At 42.2% G+C, this 21,495-nt stretch overlaps 1 protein-coding gene across 1 annotated transcript in view; it reads left to right on the top strand.

Annotated features, from left to right (window-relative positions):
* FKBP11 (FKBP prolyl isomerase 11) overlaps positions 1-18,786 on the top strand; it is a 39,071-nt gene extending 20,285 nt beyond the window's left edge. Inside the window, exons 3-6 of the mRNA XM_075265575.1 lie at positions 2,402-2,489; positions 6,600-6,633; positions 17,347-17,417; positions 18,558-18,786. Coding sequence (XP_075121676.1) covers positions 2,402-2,489; positions 6,600-6,633; positions 17,347-17,417; positions 18,558-18,775 — 411 coding nt within the window. The 3' untranslated portion in view covers positions 18,776-18,786. The remainder of the gene's footprint in view (positions 1-2,401; positions 2,490-6,599; positions 6,634-17,346; positions 17,418-18,557) is intronic.
* Positions 18,787-21,495: the final 2,709 nt, after the last annotated feature.

Below are 21,495 nucleotides of genomic sequence, written 5' to 3'. Positions count from 1 at the left end.
GTGGGTGCACGTAACCCCAATATATTCTTTGAATTACCAGTCAGAAACTGGCACTATATGGCAGTAGCAAGAAATGAGGGTATTTGTATTCCCAATATATTCTTTGAATTCCCAGTCAGACAATGGCACTGTATACCAGTAGTAAAAATTGTGGGTGCACGTAACCCCAATATATTCTTTGAATTACCAGTCAGAAACTGGCACTATATGGCAGTAGCAAGAAATGAGGGTATTTGTATTCCCAATATATTCTTTGAATTCCCAGTCAGACAATGGCACTGTATACCAGTAGTAAAAATTGTGGGTGCACGTAACCCCAATATATTCTTTGAATTACCAGTCAGAAACTGGCACTATATGGCAGTAGCAAGAAATGAGGGTATTTGTATTCCCAATATATTCTTTGAATTCCCAGTCAGACAATGGCACTGTATACCAGTAGTAAAAATTGTGGGTGCACGTAACCCCAATATATTCTTTGAATTCCCAGTCAGACACTGGCACTATATGGCAGTAGCAAGAAATGAGGGTATTTGTATTCCCAATATATTCTTTGAATTCCCAGTCAGACAATGGCACTGTATACCAGTAGTAAAAATTGTGGGTGCACGTAACCCCAATATATTCTTTGAATTCCCAGTCAGACACTGGCACTATATGGCAGTAGCAAGAAATGAGGGTATTTGTATTCCCAATATATTCTTTGAATTCCCAGTCAGACAATGGCACTGTATACCAGTAGTAAAAATTGTGGGTGCACGTAACCCCAATATATTCTTTGAATTACCAGTCAGAAACTGGCACTATATGGCAGTAGCAAGAAATGAGGGTATTTATAACCCCAATATATTCTTTGAATTCCCAGTCAGACAATGGCACTGTATACCAGTAGTAAAAATTGTGGGTGCACGTAACCCCAATATATTCTTTGAATTCCCAGTCAGACACTGGCACTATATGGCAGTAGCAAGAAATGAGGGTATTTGTATTCCCAATATATTCTTTGAATTCCCAGTCAGACAATGGCACTGTATACCAGTAGTAAAAATTGTGGGTGCACGTAACCCCAATATATTCTTTGAATTACCAGTCAGAAACTGGCACTATATGGCAGTAGCAAGAAATGAGGGTATTTGTATTCCCAATATATTCTTTGAATTCCCAGTCAGACAATGGCACTGTATACCAGTAGTAAAAATTGTGGGTGCACGTAACCCCAATATATTCTTTGAATTACCAGTCAGAAACTGGCACTATATGGCAGTAGCAAGAAATGAGGGTATTTATAACCCCAATATATTCTTTGAATTCCCAGTCAGACAATGGCACTGTATACCAGTAGTAAAAATTGTGGGTGCACGTAACCCCAATATATTCTTTGAATTACCAGTCAGAAACTGGCACTATATGGCAGTAGCAAGAAATGAGGGTATTTATAACCCCAATATATTCTTTGAATTCCCAAGTCAGACAATGGCACTGTATACCAGTAGTAAAAATTGTGGGTGTATATAGCCCCAATTCTATTGCTAGGGGACTTGCAGGGTATTTCTGGGGTGAAGGTGGGGGGGCACACCGTTGGAACGGGTATCGGGGTATATATCGGGTATACGGGAATACACTGACAGTGTATTCCATTCAGGATCCTGGGAAAGCTGGGTTGCGGCGATTGAGCCCGTCAGTGCCACGTTACACTGACAAGCTTCTCCCTGGAATTTAGCTCTTACAAGAGCTGTTGTGGTTGTCTTCTCCTTCCTATCTAGCCTGTCCCTGCCTACCCAGAATCTAACCCCTAGCTAGCTGGACGGAAACCTCCGTCCTCGGTGAATTGCAAGCTCAGAATGACGCGAACCTGGGCGGCGCTGTTCTTTTAAATTAGAGGTCACATGTTTTCGGCAGCCAATGGGTTTTGCCTACTTTTCTCAACGTCACCGGTGTCGTAGTTCCTGTCCCACCTACCCTGCGCTGTTATTGGAGCAAAAAAGGCGCCAGGGAAGGTGGGAGGGGAATCGAGTAATGGCGCACTTTACCACGCGGTATTCGATTCGAACATGCCGAACAGCCTAATATCCGATCGAACATGAGTTCGATAGAACACTGTTCGCTCATCTCTAATAATTAGCGCTTTATAGACCTTGTCAGTCACTTTCTTATATAGAGATCACAGTCTACATTCTCCATCAGTATGTCTTTGGCGTGTGGGAGGAAACCGGAGAACCCAGAGGAAACCCAAGCAAACACAGGGAGAACATATAAACTCTTTGCCCTAGATTAATGTTCTCTTGATCCATGAATCTGATGTCCTGTTTTAGCGTTCATCACATAATATTGGCACATATCATTCATAACTTTTATGTTTTACATTTCATTTAGCAATAAAAATCTTTCTGTGTCCCCCTAGGGAAGACTTGATGATGGTCGTGTGATTGATAGCTCCCTTTCTCGAGATCCACTTGTGGTGGTGCTTGGGAAGAAACAAGTGATATCAGGTAAACCAGATTTACATTACAATTCTTTTTGTACTGTCTTTATGCAAAAACCAAAAGCAATTTTGAGTAGTTAAAAGATAAAACATGTTTACACATGGTGCCTGGAAAAAGTGTACAGAGATATGCTGTGTTCTGGGGACAGACTATCAACCCAGCCTGCAGATTCATAGGTTTAGGAACACCTGAATTAAATAGTGTTTTCCCCTTAGGAATGGCTGCCTCCATTGCCAAGATATTGGCATTTTTGTCAATATGCCTTATTATTTATTTTTAGACCTCCATTAGTTCCCTGGTGCTGTACATTGGAGGGTTTACATTGAGCTCTTTGGAGCAGGAAGGGCCCTCATTGCTCCATAGAGCTCATTTGCAGATTGACAAAATCAGCAGTATCTCGGCAAAGGAGGGACAAACACTGTTTAAGGCCAGGGCCCCACATAGCAGAAAAAATCCCAGTGTTTTACAGTCAGAGCAAAGTGGATGGGATTCTAACGAATCCTATGCCCACTTTGTGGTAAAAATCACTCTGCAGAAACGTGGCGATTTCCAAAACTGACACGGTTTTGGAAATCACAGCATGTCAATTATACCTATGGAAACGCTGGCGGTTTCCCATAGGTGTAACTGAAACAGAAAGACCACAGAGGAAACCTCTGCACACTTTCTATCTAAAGTGCTGCGGGATTAATCGTGAGGTGTTGCCGCCATGGTTTTGACCGTAGTGCTTTTTTGCTGCGAGATGCCAGTTAGGGCCTAATGCCCAGTTCACATTAGCGTTTGTCCTCTGTCCGCAAGGAGTCCGCATGAAGACCCCCCCCGAACGGAATACCAACGCTAATGCAAGCGCTGTGCAGTTAAGCACACGGAGCCCATTATAGTCAATTCATTCGTGCAGGCAGTGCGTGGCAAGCACACAGAGCCCATTATAGTCTATGTGCTCCATGTGCTTTGCAAGCACATCGCTTGCAATTGCGATTGCATTCCATTCGGGGGGGGTCTCCATGCGGACTCCTTGCGGACAGAATACAAGTGCTAGTGTGAACCAACGCTTAGCCTAATTCAGGCATGTGTAACCTATCTATCTGCTGGGCTGCTTTAATATGCTGGGTTTTGGTGACAGACTCCCTTTCGAGTTGTGAACACACAGCTCTTTTCTTTCTGTTGCTGAGATGCAGCTGAAAAAACGCTGTTTTACAGAACCAGCAAAGTGAATGCAATTCTGGCAAATCCCATCTACACATTGCAGAAAAGAACATCCAGTGGAAAAACTCGTTTTCAAAAAAAAAAAAAGCAGCATGTTGTTTTTACCTGCAGAACTTCTTGTGTTTTCCCTCTAGGTTTAATAAGGGAAGAAAACCTTTGTGGAAAAATAACACTGTGTTTCCAGTGTGTTTTTATAGCTGTATATCACATTTTTAAATACCATATGCAATAAAAAAAAAAAATCCACGTTTTCTTTTTTCAGTTTGTGTGAACAATGTAAAAAAAAAAAGAAAACCAGTGTGAACGTACCCTATGGGCTTATACACTACACTGTTTGATGAAACCAATGAGAGTATTCACATGTCTGGAAACGGACATGTCCTATCGTTGTCTGTTTTGCCGCACATCCCGCAATGAAGTCAATGGATGTATTTTTAACAGCTGTCAAAACAGTTTTACATCTTAGTGATGGCTGTTAAAAATGGATTACTGGGTTGACTCCAAGAAACAAAAGATCCTTAAAAATGGATACAAAATATATGATACTTGGCTGTCAAAAACAGCCCAAAGGACACGGAACGGATGCAAAACAGATGCACAACGGCCATTAAAAACAGAGCAAATAATTGATTTTTCACAGTCGAGAAATGGATACGGTCATGTAACTATGGCCTTAGGCAACATGGCTGTGAAATGTTTTTTCTAATTTCAGGGAACTGGTCTGCATCGCACCAAGTCTTGACCTCCCTCCATCAGTTCTCACTTAAAGTTATTATAGCTAAACTGCTGCCCTGTTTGTAAGAGGATATAAGTAGATGGAAGAGAACATATTTATTACTGGAGAGTCCGGAGAAGAGAACATCAAACATTTTACATTTCATGCCTGATATTTCCTATCTCTGCAGAGCAGCAGCCCTAAAAACCCATTTATTAGAGTGTCAGGAGTGTATTTTACAAGCAGCGCTAAGGAAACAACATCTCTATTGGTTATAGAGCTTGCCGCTCTACAAGCAATTTCATTCTACATTTGGGAGGCTTGGTTTCTCTTATCTTTACCCTATTCAGGCTGAATAGCTACAGTATGGGAACAATTTCTGTTTTGTCTGGCAGCAAACAAACACTGAATTATTATTAATATGATGTAGAAAGAAATAACTATATCGAGCAACGTTCACCAAGGCAGAATATTTTGTCATTTATTTCAATAAACAATTTCACTTCGTTCTTAAAGTTATATCATGAAGACGGCTGTCTCCTAGACTCCCATATCCGATTGGGGACTACGCTATGTGGTTAAGAATTAGAGTAAGAATTGTAGGGTCATTTTCTACAGCCAATTACTTAAGAAATGCTTTAGCTATGACAGCTATTACACGTCTGGAGATGTGATTCTGCGGCAGATTTTCATGTAATAGTGAAGTTGCTGTCATTCCAAGTGGCTAATAAGAAGAAATTGCTGTGTATACAAGAGGAATAACACTATATGGCCATTATATGACTTGTATCCAGCATTTATCATCAGCGTTACCCTCTGCTGGCTCTTACTCTCTAATTTCCACTCGGTTTGAGCTGGTCGGTGAAGACGAACTGCCATGATGTTTCTCGAGACAGCACAATCTCATAAGCGGCAGAATGAAGGTCCTTCTAGAGTAGTTCTAAGAAGTTTAGGTACAAATCAATGAAAAAGTGTGAAACCGTAGAACACTGGAGGGGATTCATCAAGGCTAGTCTGTTTTACACCAGTCTGGATGTTCCCTGTTCAGATTCATCATGTATTAGGCGCTTCTTCTTAGCACCGATGTGTCTATGTGCAAATCTATCACGGCTCTGGGATTACCATAGATTCTACAGTCATCTACATAACATTTGAGATCGCCAACCCTTCCACCCATCAATCATTCACATATCAATGTATTTGCACATAATACCTTTTCTGTTGTGTGATAGATTTATTAACCATTTGTGTCAGAAATGACTGCCATATCGGCCACACACGTCCGTTTTTAAAAGTGAAGTGATAACTGGGCTTAGGGCAGGTTTACATCTGCGCTTCGGTTTCCGTCTTCTGCCGACAGGAGACAGAAACCTGACAGACCGTGAACGCCTGTGAGCATTTTGGGGTCTCCAGGACGAAACCGTTTTTTTTTTTGTTTTTTTTTTAACTGGACACGAGGTCCTGCATGTCCGGTTAAAAAAAAAAAACGGTCTCGCATAAAACACTCATGGGCGGACACTTTGCAAACCCATTCAAATGAATAGGTTTGAAAAATGACTGCCGGTTTCTGTCTCCTGTCCAGTTTCTTGGGCAGAAAACGGAAACTGAAAGCGGAGACCAGGGCACAGGTGTGAACCCGCACTTACTGCACTTAGCCAAAATGTAGACACATTTATGAAGCGTGACTTTTTAAAGTGTTGCAAAATCTTTACAATAGTTAAAGAAACATCTCTAGACTTGTGTGCTAAAATAAAGAAGTGGAAAAAGAAGAGAGTGGCTCCCATTGAACTCAAAGGGAGCCATTTTTGGCAGCAGATTTTTTTGAGGCGGATTCCGTGTCAAAATCCGTTGACAAAAAACTCTGTGTGAACATACCCTTAATAGTTTAAATACAGTATTTTAGAGTTTTTTACTGCCACTCCTGGCCTCTTTAAATATATTAATATGATTGAACAAAATGGCCACCAGCAAGATTACTGCATATGAAAGCAACCTATGAATTTGTATGGCTTCAGAGATGCCTTGAGTCTGTTCTTTACCAGCAGAGGGCTATCCATTATATCCCAAGTTCTCGGGTAAACTTGTTTTACTTGATCTAAATCAAATGAAATATGTATACAGTTCGGAGGCTTTTTTTGGACAGCCATTGAAATTAGACTGAAATATTTCAATGTTTTTTTTTTCTGTGTTCACAGGTTTGGAAAAGAGTCTTCTAGGAATGTGTGTTGGGTGAGTATATTAAACCCAGTGTAATGTCCAGCTTGTGCCGTCTGGAGCTTCTGCTCTTTACTGAGTGGCCATACCCATTACTCTAATGTTCAGCCTAAGTGACTTAAACCAAAATATCATTTCTTGAGTTAATTTTAATCATTTGGAGTAGCGTTCTCACGAAAATTTTTATTGTCTGTCTCTTAAGAGAGGAATGTGATGTAAATTTTAGTGAAGAGTTAAAGGGGTTATCCAGTATCTAGTATTGATCGGCTATCCAGTGAGACAGCACAACAGTACCTACAGTTTATACGGCAAATGAACAGCATGGCGGTATGTAATACCAAGAAGTGCGCTGTCTGAGGATAAGCCATCAATACAAGAAACTGGATAAGTCCTTTAATGGTACAACACTTACCTCTATTACCTTGGAGTAACCTTTTATTCTGCTTTGTCCTTGAGGCCTCACATCCAAGTCCTCAATACTTGGTGCCATTTCCAGCTCAAAACATCCATTGATGCTGCTCTCCTCAACCCTGAAAGTACACAAATGCCAGTCCACGTCTCATGATCTCCTGCTTAGTCTACTGCAACATCCTTCATTGTGGCCTCTTGGCAAATGTTCTTGATCCCTTCCAGACCATTCTCAGCTCTATCATTCACTTATTCAATCCATCATTCTCTATGTTTGTTCTTCATCAGTCTGTCCCTGTTTCCAATGTCTGCACTGGCTACCCATTGCCCAGCGAATAGAGTTTAAAATGCTAACCCTGATATACAAAACTGTCCTCAACCTGTCCCCTCCAGATATCACTGGCCCAATCTACTGCTCCCCATATATATACTCTGATACTCTCAGGACCTCCTGCTCTGCTGTTATCTGCTCCTTGTACAATCACCTCTAAGACGTCTCCTGTGCATCCCCCATACTCTGGAACTCACTATCACACTACATAAGACTGACCCGACAATTGCATCCGTCATGAGAACCCTAAAGAATCATCTCTTCAGGAAAGTTAATAATCCTACTAATATTATAAATGTGAAAGTTTGGATGTTTGTGTGTTTGAGTTATCTGCTCTCTCTCTCTCTCTCTCTCTGACTCTAATGGTAAGTTCACATGGCGGAAACCACGTTACGGCATCCCGCTCCAGATTAGGCCCGATTGAATGGGCCTAAGCAGGAGGGAGTCTTGAGCTGCGAACGCTGTGTCTGACTCAGCTGCGGGAAGATAGGGCATGCCGCTTTTTTGCTGAAAAAAAAAAAATCGCTAGCGGGAAAAAAGCGAGTGACTCCCATTGAAATGAATGGGAGACATTTTTGCAGACAGATTTTTGAGGTGGAATCCGCCTGCAAAAACTCCATGTGAATATACCCTAACTGACCCTCTGTCTCCTATGACACTTATATTGAGACTGCCATATGACTGAATAGAGAAGAAAGGACCAAGTCTCAGATTTGGTGTCAATCTGGAAAATAAGGAACTGCGCTCCCCTTCTTGATTTGGTAAAAAACGGTTTTATTGGCAAACTCACACACAACGCGTTTCGGGCGTCCTACCACGCCCTTCCTCAGGTGCAATAGTTTCTAAAGATAAAAAATACAAATATACACAAAATATATGCAAATCCCAGACCTTAGTCCTTAGTCATTAAAACAAAATTTCAAGCCAAACTGGTTATCTCCATATAAAAGCTCGACCGGAAACTGTCACATTGTTGAAAAATACTGTATATAGATATATATGCATAATACAAAATAATTAGCCTTCTGGGTCACACAAAAAATAACACCTATTAGAATGGTATTATCTGTTTTCATCATACTATGAAGCCTAATGGTCCCATCGATATATCACTCTTTATAGGTCACTAGTATAACGTGTTCTGAAGTAAATCCGAGCCTTACAGCTAATAGTTAATAGCATCAGGCTCTAGAGCCGCCGATACAGATCTGCATTAAGACAGGGTATTCCCCACATAACGTCCTCCCAAAACGGAGAGAAAAGATCTAAAAATAAGTTTCAGAATCTCCTTACCTTAACCGCTGGACTGGATTGGGAACGCCCACCATGATTACCCGTGCGGGCACACGCGCACTTGAAAGCACGCGCGTTCACCCAGGCTCTAACAAACGATGTTAGTGCGCATGTGCCCGGCCTCACGCCTGCGCAAGAGAACCTCGGGTCTAGCTCCGATAGAATCACTAACATCGTTTTTTAGAGCCCGGGCGAACGCGCGTGCTTTCAAGTGCGCGTGCGCCCGCACGGGTAATCATGGTGGGCGTTCCCATCCACTCCCGCCAAAGATTTAAATAGCTGTGCCTTCCGCTGGGCTGACATGCAATCCAGCCCAGCGGTTAAGGTAAGGAGATTCTGAAACTTATTTTTAGATCTTTTCTCTCCGTTTTGGGAGGACGTTATGTGGGGAATACCCTGTCTTAATGCAGATTTGTATCGGCGGCTCTAGAGCCTGATGCTATTAACTATTAGCTGTAAGGCTCGGATTTACTTCAGAACACGTTATACTAGTGACCTATAAAGAGTGATATATCGATGGGACCATTAGGCTTCATAGTATGATGAAAACAGATAATACCATTCTAATAGGTGTTATTTTTTGTGTGACCCAGAAAGCTAATTATTTTGTATTATGCATATATATCTACATATTTTTCAACAATGTGACAGTTTCCGGTCGAGCTTTTATATGGAGATAACCAGTTTGGCTTGAAATTTTGTTTTAATGACTAAGGACTAAGGTCTGGGAGTTGTATATATTTTGTGTATATTTGTATTTTTTATCTTTAGAAACTATTGCACCTGAGGAAGGGCGTGGTAGGACGCCCGAAACGCGTTGTGTGTGAGTTTGCCAATAAAACCGTTTTTTACCAAATCAAGAAGGGGAGCGCAGTTCCTTATTTTCCAGATTGACACCAAATCTGAGACTTGGTCCTTTCTTCTCTGTACATGAACATCCTATGAGGTGTTGGGATTACTGCTGCTGAACCCGAGGTGGACGCTCCGGTTATACATGTGAATACAGAGTTGTGACTTTGATTCACAACTGTTAAAGGTGAGCGTTCACCATTGTATTAGGACATTTCTAACTGCAGGATTTACTACACTATGATTGCTCGGTGTCGTTATTCCTTTTTATTTTGATATGACTGAATAGAGAAACTGACTTTCTGTCCACACATTAGACATTGTGTGAGTGTGAGAGTGTTGATCACATGATCAGAAGGAAACGAATATCTCACATTTACAGCCACCAGTAAGAAAATTACCTTCATTACAATTTACATCATGTACCTTTCCAATAAGTTAGAGAATAAATATTTTGTTGGAGTGCTACTTTAACCCTTTGCCAACATCTGCCATAATAGTATGGCGGATATCAGCTTTTAAATATAACACCACTCAAAAGCCGAGTGGACACCATGACCATCAGGTCTCCACTGTTTTGTACAATGGAGATTCGGTGGTGATGCCCACAATAGAGTTTCCTCTGATCTCAGGCATTAACCCTTTGTACTGCCCCCGATGCCCCTCCCGTGTCGTCCCCATCTGGTGCTTTAAGTTTCATTTCATTTTGAGTATGTGTGCAGTAAATATCTCATCCCATATAATGTGACTTACATGATTCACAACACAATCAGAGAAATCCTCCATTTTGCTTGTGGTTCCCACATGTACGACAATTCCACTTTCTACTATATCTCCCTTTGTTAAGATGTCATACTTGGCTTTCTTGAAGTTTTAGTATATTATCTTCTCATCTATAGAAGGTATCATGTGGATAAAAGCACTTGTTGAGATTCTCCCAGAACATTGAATGTCACCTCTTACATCTCTTTTTCTCAGTCTTCTCTTTGTCCTACGATCGAAGAAATTTAAGCCCCATATTTTTTAACAACCTAGCTAGATTGCTTTGAAATAAATAATAGAATGATTGATATATACAGGATCTCGCCATGAAGAAGGGTATTCTTAATGGTAAAGCTAGGTTGGATCTGTAGTGACCTCTCGAACCTGTTTCGGATGAGCGATGCTGCTGACTTGCTTTGTATGAGGAATTTCTTAGCTGTGATGTTCAGCTAGCCATCAATATAGTCTTATCATATGGCTGCGGATATCGCTGGGAATATTTTGTAGATTTTGTACATTTTTGTATATTTTGATATTTGATTTGATATCACATTGTACTCACAATTTTTGAATTGTATTTCTGTATACTGCACCAGAAGGCTCCATTCCCACAGAGTAACGCGCCACTCATTTTGACCCGTAAACACGTGTCAGAGTGAGGCGCTTCAAAACAGATCCCATTGACTTCAATGGGTGCTGGCTTACGCGCGCTATCCATTGAACTCAATGGGAGGCTTTTTTACCTATTGCTTTCAATGTGATAAGCGTGAATCACATTGAAAGCAATAGGTAAAAAAGCCTCCCATTGAGCTCAATGGGTAGCGCGCATAAGACCAAACCCATTGAAGTCAATGGGATTCTGTTTTACTGTGCTCACTCTGACACGTGTTTACGTGTCAGAATGAGCGGCGCGTTAATCCGTGTGAGCAGAGCCGAAGGGTTAACTTACTAAATATAGACGCCGGTCCCGTCACACTGATTCATAGCTCTGTCAGTGAACTAGAAGTCCTCCATTTCAGCCTGCTCTTTATCACATTCATAACCTCACTCAACTCCTGCTACTTGTATCTGGAGCACAACGGGGTTCTTCATGTGACCAATAGTCAGATCATCAGTAAGGTAGGCTGAAATAGAAGACTTCTGGTCCATTGATAGCACTATGAAAAGCTTGGAATCAATGCGACTGACGCTGCGTTTGGTAATCCGTTTGAGGAGTCTGCATGGTTCCCCCCCCCCCGAACAGAATGCTGAACGTATTTTCAAGCAGTGTGCAGTGAATGCACACGGACCCCATAGACTATAATGGGGTCCGTGTGCTTTCTGCACAGTCTCCGCACGAGTCATGCAGACAGAAAAGTAGATTGTGAACTACTTTCCTCTCTGCATGTTCCCTGTGGAGATCTCGCGGCAAGCACACGGACTCCATTATAGTCTATGGGGTCCATGTGCTTTCACTGCACACCGCTTGCAAATGCGTTTGGTAGTCCGTTTGGGGGGATCCCCATGCGGACTCCCCGAACGGATTACCGACACAGATGTGAGTGAGGCCTTAGGGATTGCTAATGGGAACTGCAGTTCCTCCCTATTCATAAGGCAGACTGTAGTAACCTGCCAAGCCAGGCCATCTCTTCAGACCCCAGAGTACAATAAGCAGACATCCAGGTGAGGTGAGAAAATATAAAATCAGTTTTGGTCACCTCCCCTAGGCTCCAGTTTAACTCCATCCTCTTAGACCTCCTCAATTGTGTCAGGCCTCGTTCACATCTGCGTCAGTAATCCATTCGGGGGAGTCCGCGTGGGGACCACCCCAAACGGACTACTGAATGCATTTCCAAGCGGTGTGCAGTGAAATCACACGGATCCCCATAGACTATAATGGAGTCCGTGTGCTTGCCGCGAGATCTCCGCAGGGAACATGCAGACAGGAAAGTACTTCACAATCTACTTTTCTGTCCGCATGACTTGTGCGGAGATCTCGTGGCAAGCACACCGACCCTATTATAGTTTATGGGGTCCATGTGCTTTCGCTGCACACCGCTTGCAAATGCCTTCGGTAGCTTGTTTGGGGAGTCCCCATGTGGACTCCCCGAACGGATTACCAAACGCAGATGTGATCCAAGGGTCAGGGACCATTGAGACCTGCGATGTGTTACATGGTGATGCATAAACTTCATTCAGGAGGTCCAAAAAGGACAGGGAGTTGCAGCGGAACCCAGGAGAGGTGAGTAATACTGTTTAGGTTTGCTTACCTCCTCTGGGCCCCTGCTTATTTTAAGAGACCCCAAAGTATAATGATAGCAGTTCCAGTCTTATTTGTTACTGTAGGTAGAAACTTGCAAATATTGTAATAACTGATCCAAACTAAGCATAGTACACAAACTCACCAGTACTGAATGACCAGTGCAGCCCCTTCATACTCGGGATCAGTGCAGGCTCCAGAGTTCATACACATATTGGTATATCCAAGAAATATGCCATCACTTTCTGATATAGCTCCTGAACCTGTGCTATAGAATGGTCGACCACAAGGCAAAATTGGCACATAAAGTCACTGAGTGATACGAGGTCAAGGTTATAGTCTTGGTGGCATTTGATGTAAGCATAGTCTCCTGTGTAGTCCTCGCTCCATAACTTCTTAACCAGCTGTTCAAGTCACAATAAATGACATTTTCCATGTCGATGACAAACGTGCCCTATGTGTAGTAGAAAGCCTAATCTCGGATGTTTGTTCTTTTCACACTCCAGTCATCTCACTGCGTCCACAGAAAATGACTGATGCACTTAGACAGACCTGGCAGGACATAAAAGGTCACCGGTCTATAAAACACACCACCTTTCTAGCGGTGAATAATTTTCCATGCCAGGGAACACTACTGAGCATTGGACCAAGCCATAATAAATAGAATTACGGATGTCTCTTGTGGAATTAGTCAAATTGCAATTAAATGAAATCATTGCTGTTCTCTTGCTTGACATTATTTAATCTTGTGTTATTAAATTTATTTCACACTCTGTGGTCGGTATGCAAATTTTACATTTCAGTGTTATAATGTTATTATAGCAAACTTATCCCGGGAAATCTCCATAGCCCACCATGCAAATGCACAAAATCCATTCTGTTATGGTTTGACAACAACTAATCGCCAAAAGCCCACCTTTCTGGTTTAAGACAGATAAGGCTAAGGCCTCACATGAAAATCGCTGCTGAAAATTGGGCGCTTGCATTGCAAAGGTTGAAATATGCAGGTAAAAACTGCTGACATACTTGATATGTAGTGGGTTTGAAACCTGCCGATCAAGTCACTTTTTTTTTTTTTTTTTGTAAACACAGCGTGCATATTGGCTTAAGGCTGAAGCCTCACATTGTGGAAATGCAGCTTTTATTGTTGCAGATTTAGCAGAGTTTTTTTTAGCCAAAGCCAGTGGTAGGTTGAGTGGAAAGTATGAGTATAAGAGCATCCATATAGCTTAATTTCTTCTGTAATCTTTCTTGGCTTTGGCTCAAAAAACCGCAGCAAAATCTGCAACAAAAAAAAAAGCTGTGTTTCCGCAACATGGGGCCTCAGCCTAAAGGGGTTTTTATATGGATGGCCTATCCTTTCTATCTGTGTGATATACCGGGCCCTGCAGATTAGTTGTTGCAGCAGCCTCTGTGCACCAGAAGCTCTTGTAAGGGCCCATTCACACGGAGTAAACGCGCATGTATTTTGGCAAAATACGTGTGTAAAAAATACACGTGTAAAAATAAGACTCCCATTGACTTCAATGACATTTTTTTACATATGTAAAAAAACACGTCAAAATACACGTGTAAAGTGTCATTGAAGTCAATGGGAGTCTTATTTTTACACGTGTATTTTTTACACATGTATTTTGCCAAAATACACGCACGTTTACTCCATGTGAATGGGCTCAAAGGGTGCCTTCACACGGAGTAAACGTGCGTGTATTTTTGCAAAATACACGTGTAAAAATAAGACTCCCATTGACTTCAATGACTTTTTACAGGCATATTTTTACACGTGTAAAAAATATCATTGAAGTCAATGGGAGTCTTATTTTTACACGTGTATTTTGCAAAAATACACACGCGTTTACTCCGTGTGAAGGCTCCCTTATACTCCATACTCTTCCCTTCCACTACAGCAGCTTTTAGAGCCTGGTTTAGTGTCCTAAATTTAGTTGAGAGGTTCCCTTTAAGCAGCCCATGTACATTAGATAAGGCCTGGGCAGATGGATTTCAAAATGCCTCATTCTTTGTATTTTGAAAAATAAGGAGTGTGTTAGCAGCTTTCTCCCCTCTGCACTGCTCGGCCAGTCAGGATAAAAAACAAAGTATGCCTTCTATGAAAATACAGAAGCAGTGTGTGAAAAATGAAATACACCCTTATGGCTTCCATAGAAATTAAGAGGGTAAGCAGCAGCCAGGTGCTGCTATTTAAGTGCCCTTGATTATTTGATAATCCAAAATGTGAGCAGAGGTTTTTGCAGTTTGCTGGTCTGAAGCATTCAGGCATGTATTCGTGCTTGTGTTTGTGCAACAACACCTGTACACCTTTCAGTCATTGAGGCAACCATGAGTTATGTGAGGTTATCTATCCAACAGCTAAAGCTTGACCGAAACTACGTCATGCAACAGGACAAAGATCCCAAGCACCTCAGCAAATTTACAACAGAATGTCTAAAATAGAAAAGATTCGAGGTATTGCAATAGCCCAGTTAAAATCCAGTCCTCAATCCAATTGAAACTCTGTGGATTACTGTGAGAAAAAAAAAATCAAAAATTCCCATCCATTTATCTGACTCCAATGGCCTGGACCTAATGTAAACACATTCTGTTCTCTTTGTGTGGTCTCCATGCTCCTGTTCTGCCACTGGTGTGACCACTGCACTCCCTTTAACGGAGAAGTGACTTGATAATGCAGGAAGTGAAATACTACAAGTCCCAGGATCGCACCGCAGTCCATAGAGGAAGCAGAGGACCATACAATCAAATATAGTTCCACCATACTTTTATATCGCCCACTGCGTCCTCTACATCAGCAAACGCAGTCAGTCTATCTGATGATCTCCGCACCCTGTCAGTAAATTGATCAGTGGTCAATATGACCCTTGCAGTCACTTGAACTGCAATTGTCCAAGATTAACCGGAGGCTTTAACCCTTCCCTCACTGTCTTCAGTCAGGTGATTGGGGGAAGGGGGTTCCTGTCACATCAGAACTTAGGAAGAATATGCAAATCTGTCTCCCAAGATGTAAACAGGGAGACAGTGCCTCTGTTATGTTGCCCTCTATTGGGAAGCACCCTGAACATCATGCCCGACTTTCCCAGAAGTCTTTACTGTATAATGCGGGGTTATAACCAAATCAATTTCTCAGCTACGTACGGCATCGTTTCTGTCTCTTTGGACTTCATCAGCGCAGCCTAGAGAGAACTGATTTGGTAGAAATGGAGTGGAGCAACTATGGCTGTATAAGTCTCTACACACCTGAGAAGGTGGTCTCTCCCTAAGGAGTGACATTATCCCCATCAGAACTTAATGAAGGACGCTACTCCCTGCATCACATGGCTGATGGCTAAACTAGAAAAAGGTATCAGGAGGTTAATTCTCTTGGGGACAGGAGTTTATATAAGTAATGTACTGTGTCTCTGCATTATTAGTAAAGCCGTACATAAACAAGTGCCACAACCCTCAGATAACTAAAGCAGCATTGCAAATGGTGGCCCAAAAGTGTGAGAAACTGATTAAGTTATGCAGAAAACCATTACTTAGTGGCCAAATGTTATTCTATTATGTCCTGAAAATTCAAAGAGGGTGGGCTTTATTTTCTCATGACTGTAGCTATTGGATCGAATCTGTTTGCTGAGTGTCCTGTATATTGGTTGGGCCTTGTCACTTACAGCCAAAACTTACATTGAAATCAATGGGATGAACTGCAGCACTGGCTCTGACCACTATACGGGCGCTGTCACCTCTTTACTGTTCATATACTTACGGCCTCTCCTCTGAGTGTTGGTCCCAAGGAGGTTGATATAAGGAATATGTCACCTGTGAAATGTGATGGGAGAGCAGAAGACCCTATAGAAACACCAAACACCAATTATTGCTATAAGCCGGTGACCATTGAATACCAGTGCTCAGTTTTATTAGTTACAGCGGAAATGCATAGAACAATGTGCTAGTCACTACTACAAATAAAAAAAGCATGGAGTTTTTACACAACAGAGTACACTGTGTGCGCCCAATCTTATGGTGCATTTACATGTTTAGATAGATGCATGCAGTTTTAAACCAACATTGCCTAGTGTGCATGGAGATGTACTGCCCACAAACAAGGATCATTCCTCCACGATGTAGTCTGCTTCATGTAAAGACGATGGAAACGAGTGCCGATGAACACGTTATATGGAATGGTGCACATCTTCCCCTATGTACTGTATAACAGGGTCTTCAGCTATACTGATGGTTACTAAATTAAATCTGCAGGCAACCTGACAGATTTATTGCATGCTATACCACATATTAGGACTGCTCTCTGCGCTCTTAAGCTATATATTATTCCTCTGTACTGTCTGGGTTTGTCTGTACATGTAACCTCTGATTTGTAAAGTGCTGTGCTGTATAAATAAAAATGATTATCACTATATTATTATATTCATGGAGTTGTACTGGAATAGTAAATATTCGATACATAAAATTTAGTAGGATATTTTAATCATCCATATAGCGCTGCTCTTTGCAGTTTTTCAAGACATAATCCTAAATCTGGTGAAGGTATAAAACTGAAATGTTGCTATTTCTTGTAAAGTTTGAGAAGAAACATGATGAGCGGTTAGCACAGTGACACACACATCCCCCACTGCCTGCTCCTGGGGACAACTTGTATTAGGAACCCCCAACAATCTGCTGCTGCGTCTTCTAACCTCCCCGTTCCAGCAGGATAGATTTCTCTTTAGCGCTGATGTTATAATTGAACTGATTTTCTATCACAGTAGGACAGAAGCTCCGATATCCTCCATGCTGTGTTTCTAAGCTGTTCCTCGTGTATACCACCTTAATAATCCTATGATTACTTTATTATCAGAGAGAAGCGTAAAGTTGTGATCCCCCCTCACTTGGCATATGGAAAGCGAGGATTCCCACCTTCCATACCAGGTAACATATCATCCTTTCTAATCCTATTTTCCTTGGCTCTTTGAATCTATTACTGCAATAAGATTATATTGTTTACTGCTTAACAAAAATGTAAGCGAATCAAGGATATTCTCCATCAGTAGTGTAATAGGAAACGCGGAAATGAGAGGATAAGTAGACTTAGAGTGGCTATTATTGGATGGCCATTATCAGTCCATTACAAACACTTTTCTCCTATCTACAGGATAGGAAATAAATGTCAGATCCCTAGGGGTCTGATTGCTGGGACCCCGCCCTGTGAATGAGAATGAAGCGCCAGTTCACTTTCATGGCCGAAGCTCCATTCACTTCTATTGGGTTGCCAGGAATGCATTCTCAGTACACTGGCACTTCATTCATAGGGAGGCTTTAGGGGGGCTTTCTGGCCTCTACTCTTCTGAATGCTAGGGGTCACAGCGGTCAGACCCTCACTGATCTGACACTTATCATCTATTCTGTGGATAGTTTTTGCAATGGTACAGCCCCCTTAACGTGAAGATTTCAGTTGCCTTATTTCAGTTGAGTAGCAAAAGATAGGCAATTGCCACAAACTTCTTTCATCCTCTAAACTTGGTTAATAGAAGGCTGCAGTTACCTATTTACGGCGTTTACGGATCAAGTGAATTGGACCGAGATACTCCCCCTAATGAAACATTGATGGCCTGTCCTAATAATATGCATCAATATTTTATGAAACTTATACACATTGGATAATTCTTTGCTAAACTTTCCGATAATTGATGGGACCAACCAACCATCTAATGTTTATGGGGCTCTCATAAGTATAAAATCTGCTTTAAAACAGATCAGAAAGAATCCTGATGGATTTCCACTGACCTATAATGTGGCATGTCAGGCTTTCATAAACTCTGGGGTGCAGAATCAACAATGCGGGGCATCTTTGGCATTACAAAGGGCCACGTACCAATGATGTACCACATCTACACCAGATAACTAACATAGATGGGTTAGTAAATTCCCCACTTTTTCCAATTAATTTTTAAGGTTTAGCTATTTCTGCACATAAATCCTAAATATTAGCAATCATTTTTCTATTTCTTATCAATGTGCACCAGTTAGATATCCTGTAGTAATACCTGTTGTCCTTGTCCTTCTGTGCAGGCGATGCAGTGTTACAGTTTGAGACTGAAGTCATATCATTATCTAAACCCACGCAGTGGCAGACTCTGGTAAATGACGTGCTTCCCATGCTCTGCATTGCTTTAGTGCCCACTCTTCTAGGGCTGATCGGTTACCATCTCTATTCCAAGTCCAAATCTCCAACGGTGTCCAAGAAGAAACTGAAGGAAGAGAAAAAGAACAAAGCAAAAAGGAAATAAAGAACTTTAATTTTCTCAAACGCCTGAGTCTCATCATTTATTCTGAAGGGGGCGCTCTGGGGGCGTTGTAGTCCTGGCCACTTTACATCATTTATGGAGAACATTAGATGTCACTCTGATGGTCACTATTATTATTTAAGGTTATCACACTTCCTTCAGTAAACCACTAGTATTCTTCTTCTACAAACTGGAGCGTTCTGAGGCCAATGCCGGGTATTCTTGGTGGATGTTTAATTCTCTCTTTCCCTTCATTGTATCGGCATATCCAGCCTGTATTATATCATTCTAAGCCTATTGCTAAGTATTAATGCATTGATAAGTATCTCACACTTTATATTCATTCTGCCCTTGGTATAAGTACACCCGGCGCACATTGCACCGACTCTCTGGCCTGTGGTGGACCAATCTAAAAAGATAGAAGTGCGGTGGAAGGAACCGAGTGAAGGAATAATGATACAGGAGGTGGATCTCAGACTACCCCCGGACTCCCTGTAGCTACGTAGTAGGCGCAGATCGCAGAGCAGGTTAACATTATTTCCCAGAATACAGACAAGCCAGATTCTAGCGTTGTGTATAAAAAATAAAATGCGGAAAAGATAGGAGGGATAACAAAACAGGAGGAAGGATAGAAAGGGAAGTAATGTAAAAGAAATCCCAAAGTGGTAACAATTCAGTGCTACTACCACATTATTATGAGCCGGTAGTGGACACAATCAGGTTGTGGTACATTGGTGGTCCGAAGCAGTCCATATAGCTGGAGGCTTGTCTGTGGTGCCATGTTTAGTGGTAGTAAGATGCTCCATTGTGTACATGTCCTTAATTCATGATAGAGGTCCAGGGCTACTTTCTTCTAAAACAAATCAATGAGGCACCTTGCCGTCTTTAAAACATGGAGGGGCAGCCTGGCAGTCATCTTCCCCATAGGTGGAATATTTTAGAGATAATTCTCTGGGTTCAGGGGAGGAACCTTATGAAAGATCTCTCAGAGGAGTAAGACTACTATACAGAAAGGGATAACCAAGCTTATGTGCTCCAAAGTCATCTCTGGTTTTTGAGCTGAAACATTGCAGACAGACGGGGGAAATAAAGTACACCATTTTTTAATTTGGAGTGCTGCCCTGCTTTTATATTTTTGATTTATATACCGTATTTTTCGGACTATAAGACACACCTAGGTTTTAGAGGAGGAAAATAGGGAAAAAAAAAATTTTGAAGCAAAAAATGGTAAAATATTTAATATATGGGAGTTGTAGTTTTGCAACAGCTGCAAGGCCACATTGACAGGTGACCCTGCAGCTGTACGGGGATGCATAGAGTGTTTTTTTTGCGGGGCCAGCTGTACTTTTTAGTTATACCATTTTGGGGAATATCTATTGCTTAGATCACCTTGTATTGAAAAAAGACCCGGTGGTTTATGATATATATATATTTATTTATTTATTTATTTTTTCTAGGGACAGGAGGTGATTTAGAACTTTTATTTATATTTTTAAAGCTTTTTTTTTTTTTTTTTTAACTATTTTATTCCCCCCCGGGGGCTTGAACCTGCGGTCGCTTGATTGCAAGTCCCATAGATGGCAATACAACTGTATTGCCGTCTATGGGACGTTCTGTCTATTAGTATTACGGCTTGTCACAGACCCAGCCGCAATACTAATATAGCAGTGACAGGCCTGGGAGCCTCATTAGGCTCCCGGCTGTCACCAGAACAGGTCGGCTCCTGCGATATCGCCGCGCAGGAGCCGGCCTGCAACCTCACAGGTACGGGGCCAGTGGGGACCGGCCCCGGGGGAGAATGGGCCACCGATACTACCCGGCATCCGCTGTACTAGAGAGGCGGATGCCGGGGAGGGATAGACGCTGGTACAGGTGCCGGGCCTGAGACATCGCTGTTCTCCACTGTCCTGCATGAAGCCAGCGGCGGGGGGACGGAGGAGCGGAATAGCATCGCCGCTGGCTTCATGCAGGGCAGAGGAGCGCAGCGATGTCACAGGCCCCGGCGTCTATCCCTTGCCGGCATCCGTCTCTCTAGTACAGCGGGTGCCAGGCGCCACATTCGGACTATAAGACGCAGCCTTCTTTTCCCCCCAAATTTTGGGGAAAAAAAGTGCGTCTTATAGTCCGAAAAATACGGTAATAACATTTTACAATAGAATATCAGGGGTGTAACTACTAGGGTAGCTGCGAGACATTAGGGGCCCGATGACAGCCGCTACGCCTGCGTTTTTTTCTTTTCTTAATAGACCGTTACCGGCTGGAGTTACTCCAGATGGTAACGGGCCCTATTTACTTACCGATTCTGGCAGTGGTCGGGATCAGTAAGTGACTCCGCAGGCCCCCAAGCACTATTTATACTCGGGGGTCTTTTTGGACCTCCGAGCATAACAATCGGAGGTCTAGGAGATGTAAGAACATGAAAAAAAAAATTGTTACTTACCTCTCTGGGCTCTGTGCAGGCTTCGGGTCTACTTGTGTGACATCGCAACGCAGTCCCCCCAGTCACATGACATCTCGGACATCATTGAAGATGGCCGACAGCAGCGGAGAGAGTGCAGCAGAGCAAGAAATAGGTAAGTAACAGTGGTTTTTATCCCTCCAGTTCTTCGATTATTATACTGTGGGGTTTGACAATCCCACAACCCTGACCAAAAAACTCAGTGTGAACTTATAACCCTAAATGTTTGGCTTGACCCACCCCACTCTCCGTTCAGTTTGATAGC

This window comes from Leptodactylus fuscus, chromosome 2 (assembly GCF_031893055.1).
Source record: "Leptodactylus fuscus isolate aLepFus1 chromosome 2, aLepFus1.hap2, whole genome shotgun sequence".
NCBI classification, from domain to species: Eukaryota; Metazoa; Chordata; class Amphibia; order Anura; family Leptodactylidae; genus Leptodactylus; species Leptodactylus fuscus.
This window is presented reverse-complemented; position numbering and strand designations above follow the sequence as displayed.